Below are 15,924 nucleotides of genomic sequence, written 5' to 3'. Positions count from 1 at the left end.
TTCAATATGAAAAGTATAACTTATGGATTTATCATCTACAATGGTGATCTATTCTTGATTTCTCTTTATGCTACTAGGAGAAGGAGTGGAGTCAAAGAAGGTGGCTGTGTGTATGGAGGTGTGGGGAGAGAGAGATAAGGAATTGCTTGTAATTTGAGGTCTGTTTGGGGAGGCCTGAGAGGTGGCAGGGGAAACAAATTACATCAACAACCTGCTATTTTGCAATATAAATTGCAAGCACAGGGAATCTGATATGGATCAGACCAATAGTGGGAGGGGGAGGATAAAGCCCCCTGCCTCCATGCTAGGGTCCCAATCCAGAGTTATACACTTACACTGGAGTAAAAATGAAAAAAGGTCATAGCTGCTAGCTACAACTTTAAAGGCCATATATGTTGTCTTTAAAATGCAATGGCAAGTGGAAGCAACCTCCATATGATGGCCTTTTCACACCACTACTGTAACAAGTAAGGAAGCTGATGAGCATATAATTCTTCAGTGTGGAGAGGAGATATACTCCATTTCTAGCTTCCTTCATGTAGACTGTCCCATGGGCTTACAAAATTTGCCCCTCCTTTTACAGAGTTTGTGCATTTGGGGCACAAAAATGCATTTTTATACTTTATTTTTATTATTATGATTGTCAGTGTAAATATGTGGAGGGAGTAACTTTGTACTAAAAAGTCCTCCAGAGGGTTGTAAAATGCATGTGTGCATGCTGTACCTAGAAAGATATTGCCTCTCATGGGGTACCAGTCTGTGACTCCCTTTCCTTCTATTCCATATGAGTGAATGGCATCCATTCATTCATATGAGAGAAAGTAAAGAGAAAGAGAGTAATAATTGGTTTGTGAACTACATGTAATTCCCAAATGACAGATTGGCTGTACTTGATTTAAACCTTCCCCCTTTCACTGGTGAACATACTGCCTCGGTGAGGACCAGGTATTGTCTCCTACCAACTATATCCCAGAATGCAACCTGTTTCTTTCGTCCTGTAGAATTAAATGAGAACTGAGCCTGAACATGTACACCTACATAGCCCAACTCTGGGTGCTGCTTCTTAGCATGACACAACATTGGACTTTTAAGAGTATGATGAAGAGAGAATATTAAGAACTGGATATTATACGCGCACGCACACACACACAATCATTTACTGTATGATGCTATTTATACAATACTACCCACCCTAAGACATTGTTACATGCTGGGCTACAAGTCAAATTAAATTTTAAAATATGCCTGCTATTTATTAAAACAAGTAACATTTCCTACTACATCTGTTTTCCTTTAATATGACACGCTACTGACCTAATTTTCTTAATAAATGTTGCAAAAATCTGGACTAATGATGGGTTTAAGGTATATGTCACGTAATATTTTTATTGTTGTTGAGCATTTTAATAAATGTATAGCTCAAGGACACACAAATTTAACAATTAAACAGATATATACAACCCGTAACAATGCTTGGGAGAGTATTTATCCAAGGACAAGTCTCACAAAAGTGTTCTACTATGCTGAAGTAACCCCACCCTCTGTTTATATCCTGGTGCAAGAAGCTATGATCCAACACACCCCAGGCATACCTGAGAGCCGTATACAGCATAGCTCACAGACCGTGTTACTACTTGCTGATGCTGCCCAACTCCTGGCCAGGAAGTCTTGTCATGACTGACTAAAGGCAAAATCCTCTAAATAGGATGAGAAGGACAGTGCCAGAAGAAGCAACACAGCCTGTGAGCCACACACCATTCGGCTTCCTGGTTTGCCTGTGGTTTGCTGGGACTTGGCTGCTAGCAATAATGTGGAGAGTGGATGAAGGAAGGTTTATGTCATTCTGATAAAGAAATGTGTAGTTTAAAAGCCAGCATTCTTTTACAAAAGAGTTGAGAGGCTGTGAACATAAAGTCAACACTAGGTTTAGATGAGGGAGAACATGGAAAAGAGGTATGGTAAAATATAACTAATAACATCTTCCAGTGTAGGACAATATATTTTATTTAGGCCTGGTACGTACATAATGTTCCCCATCTTCTTACCATAATTAGGAGATAGCAGCATGTGCTCCCTTCCTCTCTTCTCTTATGTGGGGAAACAAATTCTCCTCTTCCTTCCTTTTGGGTATGCAGTTGTGTGCACCAATGGTAATGTTAATCATGGTCAGCTCTAAATCAGATATGCTGGATTGCAAACCCAAAACTAACCATGGTTTATATACGTCTATCATGGTTACATCCCAAAAACAGAAGGGAGAAGGGACTTTGTAGAAAAAAGGAGTGTGGAAGTCTCCATGGTTAGAAGATCAGGAACAGTATGTCTGCACCAGACCTTCGTAATATGCATCACCCAATTCAAAATCTCTGTCAGCCAGCAAAAACTCTATTAAGTGCAGAATTATGAAATGGGGATCATGGTGGGGAGCTCACTGAAAACATTAACTCAGAGGAAAGAGGCAACTAAAAACGCAAAATCTATATTATTTTATTTTTATTTATTCTAAAATATTTTTATACCAACTGTCAACAACATATTCAGGCAGTTTACAATACTAAAATTATAATGCAAATATAAATTAGGCTAAAGCAATCAATTTTAGTGATTATTAGGAAAGGGATTGAAAACCAAACAGCCAGTATCATAATATAAACGGATGATGTGGTTACATTTGGAATACTGTGTATTAGGCATGGGGCACAAATTAACTTGGTTCACATTTTAATGTAAACCTACCTAATTTGCTCTTCCTGAACCACAATGCATTTATCCTTCGGTATTCACAGTTCTTGAAATTTTGCATTGCAGTACTCTTATCAAAAAATACATGTGAAGATGCATACATTAGGTGAAAATGTGCACAAAAACGTGTATATTAGTGAAAAGAACAAACAAAAATGAATTATATTCAGGAAAATTGCTTGCAAAAATGTTGTATACTAGGAAAAATTGCTATAAGAATGTGTATATTAGGAGAAATGCGACAAAAATGGGTACAAATTTTCACATGAAGTTAGAAATAATTCACAAACTGATATAGAAACGGGACAGAACCAACTTAAGATTTGAAAAATGAGAAACAGAGAAACCAAAGAGACATTCGCCTGTCCCTCCTGTTTAGAGTTGCAGCTACATTTGGAATACTGCATTCAGTTCTGGTTGCCTTATCTGTAACTGAATGGATATTGCAAACCTGGAAAAGCTGTAGAAACAGCAACAAAAACGATCAAGGGTTGGGGAGTAAGTCTTATGAGAAAAGCCTGTGTTTAGCACTTTTTAGTTTAGGAAGAAGATAATTAAGAGGCAGGGAGTACTACACAGAGGTTTATAGACTTATGAAAGTATGTGAAATTTTCTTCCCTTTTCATCATACTAGAAGCGGAGGCTCATCCAGTGGAATTGGCTAGCAGCAGATTTAGGACAGACAAAAAGGAAGGACTTCACACAGTGCTTAAATTATTAAATTTGCTGCCATAAGATGTGGTGATGACTGGCTTAGATTGATTTAAAAAGTATTAGACAGATTCACAGAAGTCTGTCAGTGGCCACTAAATGCAACTTCCAAGTACCAAGGAAAGGTCCCTTGGAATACAAGTTGTTGGGGTTCAAAAACAGGGAAGCACTTCGGCCTTCAAGATATGCTTGTGGTCTTCTCAGTATCATGTGGCTGGCCTCTATTGGAACAGGATGCTAGACTAGCTGGACCAGCAGGGCTCCATGTTCTTATGAGTTGCTATGACAAAAGTAAAGAAGTGCAAAATGGAACAATTCCTTCCATCCACAACCAACATGTGAACATTAAGTTGCCCTATGATGATGAAGATGTAAAAGGAATTAAGACCTCTGGAAAAAAACCCTGCATACTTTTCACACACTTCTTTTATTTTAGAATTCATGAAGCTTAAACCGTACTGTTTGATTTACAAATTATTTATGGAACTTTTACTATCTGATGGCCACTGAGAAGATAGAAACTTACTTACTTACTTACTTACTTACTTATTTATTTATTTATTTATTTGCATCTTCTTGGTCTTTTGGTTCTTATATTGCCCTGACATTATATTTTAAGATTTCAGTTAAATGAGTGTTTGGGTTTTTTTTTTAAACCACTGCATTTAGTTGTATATATGTGGAAGAGCTGTGCTGAATAGGAATACTGAACTGGAGACACCAAAAAGTGAAAACATTTTTTCTTTGATACAAATAATTTTTGTATATGAAAAAAGACTGAATACCAGAATATACTCACCAGTATGGATATTAACCAGTGAGTTTCAATTACTATACCCTCAAAAAGTAACTATTTTCTTCCCACCATTTCATGTGAATCCCAGAGATCTCAAGCTCCTTTTGGTTTTACATATATGCAATACTGTATGCAGTTTATGTGTTACCTGATCTGGGGCTGCAGTTCCCACTAAAACCAGAAAGAAAGAAAAGAAAAGGAATTAACTAGTGTGGAAAGGAGAAGTATACAAGAACATAGTCACTTTTTTTTGCATTCTAAACCTATTGGTGTACTCTGTCCCTATGGTATTAAACCAGGGAATTATAATCAGATGTAACCTTCTGCTTCACTGTCCTAAAAAAGGCTTAGTTTGATCTTCAAGCAGAGTTGTGGCACATAATTGGATTAAGTCTCCACTCACACACAGTCTCACTTTTGGACCCTTAATTAAAATGAAAATACAATAGCCTACCTCACAAGATAGTTGTGAGGATAAATAAGGATTGCAAAGAGCTTGGTGCATCAAAACGCAGAATATATGCTATTGAGAACCAAATAGTTTTAAGTCAACTGAAGTCACTGACTTGGAGTTATATGAAAACAGAATGAGATCAGAATTTCCAGTTCCACTGGAGGTCAATGCTGTTGGAAATTATAGCAATGACTGCAAACCATGTTTTTTAATGGATCTCTGAATTTCTTGTAGAGTTTTTTAAACATAGATTTTTGCATACTTGAGAAATAAGGAAGAAGAGGCAAGAGAGGATAGGATGCACAGTCAAAAAGATTTGACTTCAGAATTTGGGCCCCCAATTCCTTGGACTATATACTGAAACGGTTAAGTAGTGTAAATTCATTAAATATTACAGAATGCAATGGAACAACCTTGAATCAGCCAAGGATACAGCCTGTTAACTCAATGTTTTATGAGAAAATGTAAATGTACAGAACAACTACGCAAATGACAAAGGGGCATGGCTTTGTACAAATACACAGTATCTTCCCCTTCTATTTAATGAAGGATCAGGCAAAAATACAGCATGATTTTCTCAGTCTTTGAGTTTTCTTAACATCCATCATCAATAAAATGTTGAAATGAGCTACAGGGCAAACCCAAGACATGTTTGATATAATTTTTGTCTAACAGAAAGTTTTAATATTGCAATGCATTAATCTGAATGGAAAATATATAGCAAGTCCAATAACATTTTTAATTGGACCAGTATGCCATTTGTGAAATTACATGGTTCAGGCAGAGGTGGTGAGAGCAGAAATTTATTTTCCTTCATTTGCTGCTCTGTCTTTAAAGGACTTGAAAAACTTGAGCCCCCCACCATCTCTTGAAGCAAGGAATAATTTGTGATCTAAGGGCCAAACTAGATGAAAGTCCATTCATACAATTAGCAATTGTGTGAATGGCTGTTAAAAGTAAATAACAAGTACAGAAGAGTCAATATGGATTTGAACCATTGCATGGGGGCAAAGGGTCTTACTTTGCCCCCTCCCCCCACTGCCATCTTTATTCAGATTATGGGGCCTGTGCCTACTCTTTAAATTGAAATGATGTGATAGTGAGTTATCTTTTCAGTGCATGGCTTCCAAGCGGATCAAGACCATGGAGGTCGGGGCTGGGGGCTGGGGTGAAAGCCACTCAACACCTTTCCATGGTTCCTGTGCAGATCAGGACTCCTGTGCCTGCTATTTACTTTTTAAGCCATTCACTCAGTTATTAATTGAGTGAATGGCATCTTGTCTAGTTTGGCCCTAAGTCACCCAGGTATTTCTTGCCTTCGGTATGTAGAGCAAGATCTATCTTTCTTTCACTTTTTTTCTAAACCTATTAAAACTTCTGAAATGTTTTAAATGATTACTTGGTCCAAAAGAAGATACCTTCCTATTTGGACTACCTTTCCCATGTGTAGATCATTTGTAGCTTCTGACATCCAGCTCTAATTTTTCAATACCATTTATCATATAAATATATAAAGATGCTTGGGACTGACTCATTCTGTCATGGGAACGTCAAAATCGCTGGAAGACTTTACACCACTTAGAAGTCTAGAATTTGATTCAAATGTAGGCCAAATACATCCTGAGTATTAGACATGCTTAAAAATTATGCGCAACTTGAATCTTACCTAGAAATACTCTACTTCTATGTACTTCCACATTAGCTAAAGGATGGAATTTGGTTGTTGTTTTTCAATGCAATGGTAGTAATCTGAGACATGAAATTTAGCTCATAATAGGAGCCAACACAGAGCAAGCCATGCTACTACACATGAGAGGATATATTGTGCTGTGGGAGTTCCATTGTCCCTTTATGCAGCTGGATTGGTCCTGAGAGGATTTCCAGAAGCAGCCAGGAATGTGTACCTCCTTATGTTTGCACAATGAAAGCTGAATTTACTCTAGAATTGCAAACTATTATTAATCAATTAATCATGAGAGTTTTTAGTTGATTAATCTATCAATTAAATTTGCATATGTGTAAAAACAATATTTCTGAAGCAAGAAACAATCAAAAGAAGTATTCCCTCTTGTGTGAGAGCAAAGGGGAAGCCTATTTTAAGAGGGTGCTTACCATCACATTTTTTAAAATAATAGTTTTAAATATGTGCATACATATATATACATACGTGTGCACACAGAGCTGCCTGATAAATCACCTTATTAGGGCACATGCTGGTTGGGAAATGCTGGGAGTTGTAGGACTTTTTTCTGTCTAAACATGCATAGGATTGTGCCTTAAATTGGTTAATCCTGGAGCAGGCAGAAGGTAGATCTCATTCTACTGGTCTTTGGGTGATTTGTAGAAGATCAGCAAGGGGTTCTGACTCCCAATTGTTTAATAATATCAACAATTCTAAGGTTTCCCTCCTTAAACTTGGCTGCTGAAATTAAGGAAGATTGGGAGAAAAAACAAAAGTCGATTTCTGTGTTAAAGGACTTAGCTCAGTTCTGGTACTGAAAACATATTTTCTGGTCTGAATATGTGCTCAAAGACCCCTGTTCTTTAATTCTAAGTCTGTATCACCCCTTCCCAAGCCAAGACTTTGCAAAGCTCCAACTGGTGGACCTCAGGGTTTTAGTAAAAAGAAAAAAAATATCTCACCAGCCTGAAGTCTGCCAACCCCCGGATTAATCTAACTGATCGATCAATTAAACACTGCAGCCTTGAATTACTCATATTATTATAAATATTATACAACCCTATTCTTCTGTCTCAGCAAATAATCAAATTTTAAGTTTAATAAAATCTGCAACTTTCAGCTGCAGAGCTTTTGAACTGGATCTTTATTTGCTTTTTTTTTTAGCACTACAACCACTTCTTAACATCCCTGATCTTTTAAAGATTTGGGGGAAAGTAAAGTATGCTTGGCCCACTGTTCTATACACCCCCTCCCCAGTATAACTTTATCTTGTTTTGGTTTGTTATTATTACATACAGGTCTTATTACCTTGCCCTGACCTTAAAAGATACCTTAGCATAATGGACAAATAACATCTACCACAGAACTTCACACAAGGAACTGCTCCCCGTTCTAGAAGTCAGTTCATATGATGATAAACCATCCTTAATCATGGGATAACTTCAATGGGCGTTAAACTGAATGTGCAGCAAAAGTGTTCATCACATGATTAGACTGATTCTCAACTCAGAATGAGGTATTCATTTTCATACACATTGGTCGGAGTTCAACATCAGCCTGATAGATCAATGAGATAAAAGCTTAGTAGTTAGGCCAGTTGTAATATCTGGAAGTGGTCGTGTGAATTAGCCTTGACAATGGGCTTTTTTACATGAGCCTTTTAACCTGTGATTTTACCAAGGCTTCTGCTTCCGGATCCTTCATGGGATTAAGTTGGCTCCTTTACACGTTTTTTTCTGGGAATTTTCTTTCTTTGCCTTTCTGTATGTTCCATTACACAACCACTAAGTGGTGCTGTGGTATACCAGAATTGCGCAAATACACAAGGGTTTCATGCCACCATTCTGGGTTATGCCAGACTGCTCATTAGGAAAAAAAAGCTAAAATGGTTGCAAACAATGGAGGAGGCCCTAGAAGATAACAACATCATGTAAAACACCTGCAAACTACCATGAGTGAGGAATCACGAGCGCGCAATAAATGCCTCATGTAGAAAGGCTCAATACCCTCCTCTTAAAGCTATCTTACCTTTAGGCCTAAGCATCCTCTAGTTTCCAAGCCTGCCCTATTCCCATGACATAAAAGGATAACCCTTAAACAAAGAAACGATTAAGACATTCAATATGTATTTGCCCTATACTTATTATTGAATGTTTATTACTTTTTTAAAAAATAGATCTTCACTTAAAATGTCTGATTTGAAAATAAATGCTATCAGTTGTAATTAACATAGGTTCTGAAAATGAACAGCTCAAAAAGAAAGTAATTATTTAGATTGTGAACGAAATAAAATATAAACATTATGGATGGAAAAGCCACATTCATTTCAGCAGGTCTAACCCACATAAACCTATACAGCCATAAATGAATTTCCCCAACCCCCTTACGTTACTGGATTAGGATCCATCTGAGATGCTAACTAAGCTGAGAGTGTATCTTCAAAGGATAAAAGGGTATTGCAGAGCTCAATTTAGGAAAATTATACTTAAAAGAATAGAACTCACATTTTGAAAGATAACTGAGCATTAAAATGTATCACCCTAATTCAGAAGGATGACTCAGACCTTCAGAATGAGACCTGTCATGTTCAACTATCAAATTCCAATTCAAAACAATACATTATGGAGTAAAAAGGAAGCTTAGGAGTTTTTAAATCAATTCAATGGATTTGGTGCTCGAAGATCTCAAACTAACTTTAACTGTCCTTTCTGTATCATACCCACAGACACTTCCCACACACAAGCACATCCTGGCTACTCTAGAAGGAAAACAGGTCGGAATCAAAATAATCACAACACTCCACACAGCCATCTGTATATACCAGCCTATGTTCTGTTCACCAATAGCGTGTTGGCAATGCATTTATTTTTGCACATGCGGCAAGCCTTCTGCTTTTCTTTGCTGTTGCATTGATGTTAAGCATGTTAAAACAGGACATTTTGAAGCGGCTGATTTTAGAGGCAAATGCGGAAATCATGCAAAAACTGAGACATAAAACTATGAAACCAACATTTAGAAATGCTTCTTGTAAGAAGTGAGATGGTGATAAGTTTTGTTTTTCAAAAGTAAAAGATCTAAATATTTAATATGAATCCAACAGGATCCTGTTTCAGTATGGATTTAACCCTGTGCAAACATCTGAGTGGGAGAAGAGATTCGCATCGTTATGTGGCTGTCGGCTGGTCCAGTTCCTTGCCCTGAGGGGCTGGATTCTTTACACAACAATCAAGTCCTACATTCTGAAACTGATTCCTATAACAAATAATGCAGTCAAGTACCTCTTGGGCTACCCTTTTAAAAAGCTCATGTTTTATACAAGCACTTTACATGGTAAGAACGTACACAGAAAAAGAAAACACATGCACGCATTTAGAGACACGCTAAGCTACATCATGAGATCCTTATCCACTCTCACCTTCTCGCACAGCCACCTCGGGCTCACTTTTCTGTGAGATGGTCAGTGCCTCCACTGGCTCTTCCTTTGCTGGGAGAGGTGGAGGAGAAGTACCTTTAGCAACATGTTGAGTAATCTGGGTCTTGCCAATGACAGGTGGCTGAACTCTAACTGCAGGGTGATGATATAGCTTGTTTCTGTGAGAGCCAGAAACCGTATAGCCCATTCCACCAGGGCAGATTTCCTTAAAAGCAGCTAGATTTGGGATGGGAAAACATTCCTTTTAAGAGTCTAAAAGTGCAATATGTTTGACACACTGGAAAATATAATGAAGAAAATCTCTTGACACCAAGAACATTTCTACAATTGTTATCTGTTCTATAGTTAACCAAAATCACAGAATATATGAGAACATTATTGCATAACTTACTTGGGGGTTCAAGCTGTTTCCCTTAGAAAAAGATTTGACTTGAGATTAACCCACCTCACTCATGTTTTAAATATGCTATGATACCAAACTTGGATTGTAGAATCTAAATTCAATTATGGACCTTTTGGGACTTAATGATCAGGTATGACTTAGCTTTAAATGAACGAGCCTCAGACTTGCACACTCCTCCCCCCATCTCTTCATCTGGCACAACCATGAGCAGGAGATTTGGAAATTTGACTTTTAAATGAAACAGAATTCCTTATTACTTCCAAACTTGGGGGAATTCTAAGTACTTTAAAGCAGGAGGAGGCAATCTGATGCCCTCCAGATGCTTTAGACTATGAAGCCAATAAGCTCCAGTCAGCATGGCCAATGGTAAGGGACTAATGGAGTTGTAGTCTAAAACATCTGGAGGGTACCAGTTTAAATCAGGGATAGGCAAAGTATGGCTGGTTCAAACAAGCCAAGATCAAACTGTGGTTTATGAACTTGGCTTGTTCACTAACCATATTTTAATTAAGCAGAGTTCAGACGTAATGTGGAACACTGGTTAAGTTCAAAATGGATGTTTCCGTTCTCCTCCTCCTTCTTCCAGCCATACCAGAAGACAGGACAGGAGTACATAAGCACAAGACTTGTTCACATAATGCTAAATCATAATTTAGCGTAATGTAGGACTGACCCAGTGTATTGTTTTAGAGTATAGTGAAAGGAGTGATTATCTATTTTGATGTTCTCAATGTAGTGGAGAATGTATTACTTCTTCAGGTTCTAGAGAATAAAGTAGTAGTATCATAGAAAGTAACACTAGATCTAGTCTAACAATTCTGCTTTACATTTCGCTCTACAAGAGACCATACACAGAACTTGCAGGGCCTGCTCTTATAAATTCCCTCACCTTTTATAAGGATCTTGGGGCCAAAGTACATCTTATACTGAGTTTGGTGTACCTCCCTGCACTCTCCCCCACCCCCAATTTTCCAAAATAAAAGCAACCACTGGAGACAGCAGTCAGGAGCAGAAGGAGGATACATAGGAAGGGTGCTTGAGTTCTTCTTAATGGCCATTTTCCCTGTCAGAATTGCCCCCTCAAGCTGCTTCAACAATTTGGTATTTGCATACAGAGCTGAACTCATATTTAAATGGCACTAAATTATTTATCTCCTTTAATTTCAATTCATGTTTTAGAACTCTTTAACAGTCTTGGATCCCATTTAGCATCCTACCCCCGTTCTTTAAGATGGCATCAAGACCTTAACCCAAAATTAAATGCATGAGATCTGACCTTGCCCACCGTTCCAAGGATTTGGATCAGACCCATAATAAGTTTTAAAATGGTCTTCATGTCCTAAGAATGTTCTTGATGCTTTGACTTAGATTCCTGCATTAAGCAGGGGGTTGTACTCAGTGGTCTTATAGGCCCCTTCCAACTCTACGATCCTATGGTTCTAGTACAACCTGGACATTTTGAAACGGGCATTTTCAAGTGCAAACACCAAGATCACTTTCAGTCTTAAAAAATCCCCCATTGCATACTCCTTTTAGTTTATTCATACCCATGTGGTGTGAACCATGCACTAAGAAACATCACTCAGTAAATGGGAAATATATCTTAATTTGAAAGTTGTTCACTACAACTTGTCTATGTTTAAGCTGTGTTTAGTATGGATTGATACAACCAACATAGCACTATAGTGAAAGGAACTATGCTGGGTACATTAGATTATGCTATAAGTAGTGGATAGTGTGCCAGTGCAAGTATATGCTTTTTCTGGGAACCTCTTACCTGTTCCTGGAAGGGGACATTTCTCACAGTGGGGGCCCCAGGCCTTGCCAACACTGCAACAGCAGAGCTGCTTGCTGAGCTGAACAGAGAGAGGGTGCATACACTGCTTTCCTGCACTGACAAACCGGTAGCAGGGCCCTTTCTCTTCAGCGACCATGGGATTATCAGCTGCAGCAAAAAGGGAAGGAGGACGCTAGAGTTTACATGAGAAACAAAACAGAGACACACCATAGGAGTTCCACCATCAGATTAAAATAGGATCATACTTCAATACGACATCATTAGAGAGACAAAGATGCCGATATCTCAGGACAAAATTACTTCTTCTTTATCACAAATCATGTTTGAAGTTGAACTAATGCAACACAAAAGTAAATAAGGCCATATTGTTTAGGAATAAAAAGCCAGTGTTCAAATTAGATGCTGCCATGCTCCAACAACACAGAATTAGAAGATAGCCTTCCTTCCCATGCAGAAGCACTGAAGCAGAAGCTTAAAGCAGGTGAACAGCAAAAATATAGAACATTGACAGATCACACAGTCACTCCCAACACTCGAACCATGATGCTAGGTCATATGGGACTGCAAAATGGCCCCCTTAAGTTGATATGCAAGGTCATTTGAAGTCACTGAGGCAACTGTATTCTTTAAAGTCATGAATAGTCAATAAAGGCAGGAGTTTACAATTAAAAAAGCTACTTGAATGGAACTAAGCATATCCAAAAATATATCAACTTAGCAATGCTTCCTCGTCCCACCGCTCCTTCTCTGTCAGTCTTCTCAAATCCATGTGATTGAAATGAATTGAAATTTCCGAAATTCCTTCGGTCAGCGGAATCAGTAGAATTTTTTTTTAATCATAGCTCATATCAAGATGTAGCATGGAAATAACAGAAGGTTAGAATATATCTGCTGCTGTTACTTAAAAAAATAGAAAATAAATTGTCTTGGTAGATCAAGAAGTTTTGATTATGGCAAAGGGGGAAGACAAAAAAGTTCAAGACTGTGGCTGCCTAGCAGGAATACCAAATCAGAGATGAGAGTGGCATATGTCAGGCTGGCACAACTTGTGTTTGTCAGGCTGGACTTAGCCCTCAAACCATTTATGGCACCTACAACAGGCTTAATAAACCTGTTCTTCCTTTCTCTTTGGTACTGCACAAACAACAGGGCTGCCAAGTCCTGGTAAGGCAGAATACATACCTCGTGGGCTGCATTCAGCTTGGTGGGTCACAAGTTGTGGAGACCTGGCATGTTTTGATTTTTAAAAGATAAAGCTAATCACTGTAGCCTAGATCTCAAGACCCTTTACAGACTTATGGTGAGGTGGTGGTTGTTGTTGTTTAAATAGCTAGTCAAAATTTCAGTATTGATCAAGTCTATTAAGAGCTACAGGAATCAACCTGCACATGCCCCATTTAAATGAATGGAAGTTGCACAGCAGCAGTGAATGGTGGATTTCACTCATACACTACCTACTGAGTAATTATGCAGGATGCTAAAGAGACAATTGTTGATAACTCTCTTCTTTCCATCTGATAAATAAAAGACCTTCACCATTCTTTTAAAATTCCACAAATAGCAATCAAACCTAGAAGCAATACTTCTTTGAGGTTTCTCAAACATAAAACAAGTATAACATTTAATTATTATTGCTGTTGTTATTATTATTAATCATCATTATTATTCTGCAGCAGAAAAGGCTTAAAACAGGATAAGCTCCCCACCACCTAGTTGCCAAACAAACATAAACACAGGAAGTCACAATTTCAGCTTGGAACAATTTATAACAGGAGTAGCCCAACTTGAGGCATTTGAACACTACGTGCAGTTTCTGGGTCAATTTTAAGTGAACTGAAGAACAGAATTAAGAAATGTCCCTTGGGCACACAACAACCTGCCTATTCATTCTTCCCCATTCTTTGCCTTGGGAAAAAGGGAATCTGGGAAAAGAGATGATATTATAATCTACTGAGTTTCAAAAAGTTTTAGAATTGTTTTCTCACTAGGATGAAAGAGGGAAGGTCTGTCCATATGGTGCCATACTGTGCTATTTGAGGGTCTGGGTATGTGGTTATTAGGATTAAAAACTGTGGCCACCCCTGGTTTATCATCTAGGCTGAAACAAGACATACATGATTCTAATAATGAACAACAAGGAGTCAGGGGATGGAGTAAAATTATGTGATTAAATAGGTTAGTTCATACATATCTTGATTCTTCTGAAGTTGCAATCCAATACTCATGTATCTGTGAGTAAGCCCCACTGCACTCCATGGGACTTACATCTGAGTAGTTATGTGTAGAATTGGGCTGTAAATCTTCTAACTGGTTTAAACTAACGATAAGCACATATTTTGGCACTCTAAAGAGGGGCATACTCTTAACTATGCAATAATAAGGGAGAAAAATATGATGCGACAAACCCCTATATTCTGATCTAGCTCAACAGAGCCATTTAGTTTGGGAACCCCACCAGGAAGGCTGAATAAGCCTACATCTTATTTTTTGTATCTAAATATACATCCAAAAGTTAATCTCTTTTTCACAATGTTGCTCCTAATTGGAATCTGCCAATTATTTTGACATATAAGTTCAGAGACATTAGGGAGGTGGATCTAGCCCCTACATATTTTTGGGATCGGCTAGCTAGACCACTGACATCAGAAATGGGGCTTACTGTTCCATCAGGCAAAGGTCTCCACTCAAGGGATGGCTTGTACTAATCCCAGATTCTAATAAATATGTGAGACTTTGCTTTCAGTCTGGCTCTTCCTTGCAACATCTCAATAGGAAGCCAAAAATCTCTTCTCTTGGACCATCCTCTCCCATAACTTTGCATATACTCTGAAACCCAAGATTCTACTCAAGTAAGTAAATGTAAACTATCAAAGGTCAATTGACTGTACTGGGTTTCTTTTGAAATTTTGTATGTGTCATTGTTGCCTTCCCTTGTTATTCCCTTCTTTCTCTTCTTTTTTCCAAATAAAGTTTCTTTATATATTTGGACATTTGACTGCATGGTTTTAAAAAGGCAATTTCTCACTAAAACTTTCCTCCATGGTTGTTCTTATGATATTCATAAGGCTTTGTTATATTGGCTGTGTTTGCATGTAACACTAAGCCATAGTTTATGATACCCATGGTTTGTTTTATCCATGAATTGTCTTGCAGACAAGCAAACAAACCTCAGCTTGTTTTCCATATTTCTGATTTGTTTCTCTCCCACTGATTTTGACAGCCTTCACAGTGATTTCATTTTCAGGCTGCTCTTGCCAGATGTCTCTGTTTCAGGATGGACAGTGGTGTGAACAAGCCAGGGATAAGCCACGGTTCTGGGTTCAGACATCATGATAAGCCATCATTTAAACAAGCCAGACATTGTAAGCCAACAACAAGCCATGGGTTCTATTTGTGGTTTGTACTTGGCTAACAGACCATGGTTTGTTTACAGGGATGGGTTTGGACACAATGGCAAGTCAGATTTCAACAAATCACAAACCCCACAAAGCTTAGCATTATGTGCAAACTAGTCCATTCTGTTTTCTGGGCATTGGGACAAGAAAGTCCAAAGCACCTTCATTGTATTTTTTTTTTCTTGAGCTGTGCTCAAGAGAGAATATCTTGGCGATGGGGTTAGAATTTCCTTATACAGCTAGGCAGCCTGTGGTAGCAGTCTATCAGTAATTCTTTTGTTGGAGAACCCTTACAAAGAAGGGGTTCACCAATAGGGAAAGTCATCCCTCTCGGGTCTGTAACATATGGAGGAAGGTTAATCCATAAATCAAAGGCTCCACCTTTTTAGTATGATACTGCAGACTACCTGTTATAGTCTATTGTTCTATTGATTTTGAAAGCCAGAGGGCAGCAGCCTTACATCACTGACAAGGAAAAATATGCAGTGTCTATCTGATTGTCTTTGCAGGT

The 15,924-nt window shown here is 38.1% G+C and overlaps 1 protein-coding gene across 15 annotated transcripts in view; it reads right to left on the bottom strand.

Annotated features, from left to right (window-relative positions):
• LTBP1 (latent transforming growth factor beta binding protein 1) overlaps positions 1-15,924 on the bottom strand; it is a 269,829-nt gene that overhangs the window by 98,318 nt on the left and 155,587 nt on the right. For 8 of the 15 annotated variants that reach the window (XM_084828394.1, XM_084828401.1, XM_084828396.1 and 5 more), the window contains 3 exons: positions 11,998-12,165; positions 9,800-10,033; positions 4,398-4,420 (listed from right to left, as the gene is read on the bottom strand). The exons of 2 other annotated variants lie outside the window; for them this stretch is intronic. In XM_084828394.1, coding sequence (XP_084684520.1) covers positions 4,398-4,420; positions 9,800-10,033; positions 11,998-12,165 — 425 coding nt within the window. The remainder of the gene's footprint in view (positions 1-4,397; positions 4,421-9,799; positions 10,034-11,997; positions 12,166-15,924) is intronic. 5 more of the 15 variants (XM_084828402.1, XM_084828403.1, XM_084828398.1 and 2 more) reach the window with 3 other exon arrangements.

This window comes from Heloderma suspectum, chromosome 1, assembly GCF_057233095.1.
Source record: "Heloderma suspectum isolate Gila_16-S chromosome 1, 16-S_ref, whole genome shotgun sequence".
Classification (NCBI taxonomy): Eukaryota; Metazoa; Chordata; class Lepidosauria; order Squamata; family Helodermatidae; genus Heloderma; species Heloderma suspectum.
This window is presented reverse-complemented; position numbering and strand designations above follow the sequence as displayed.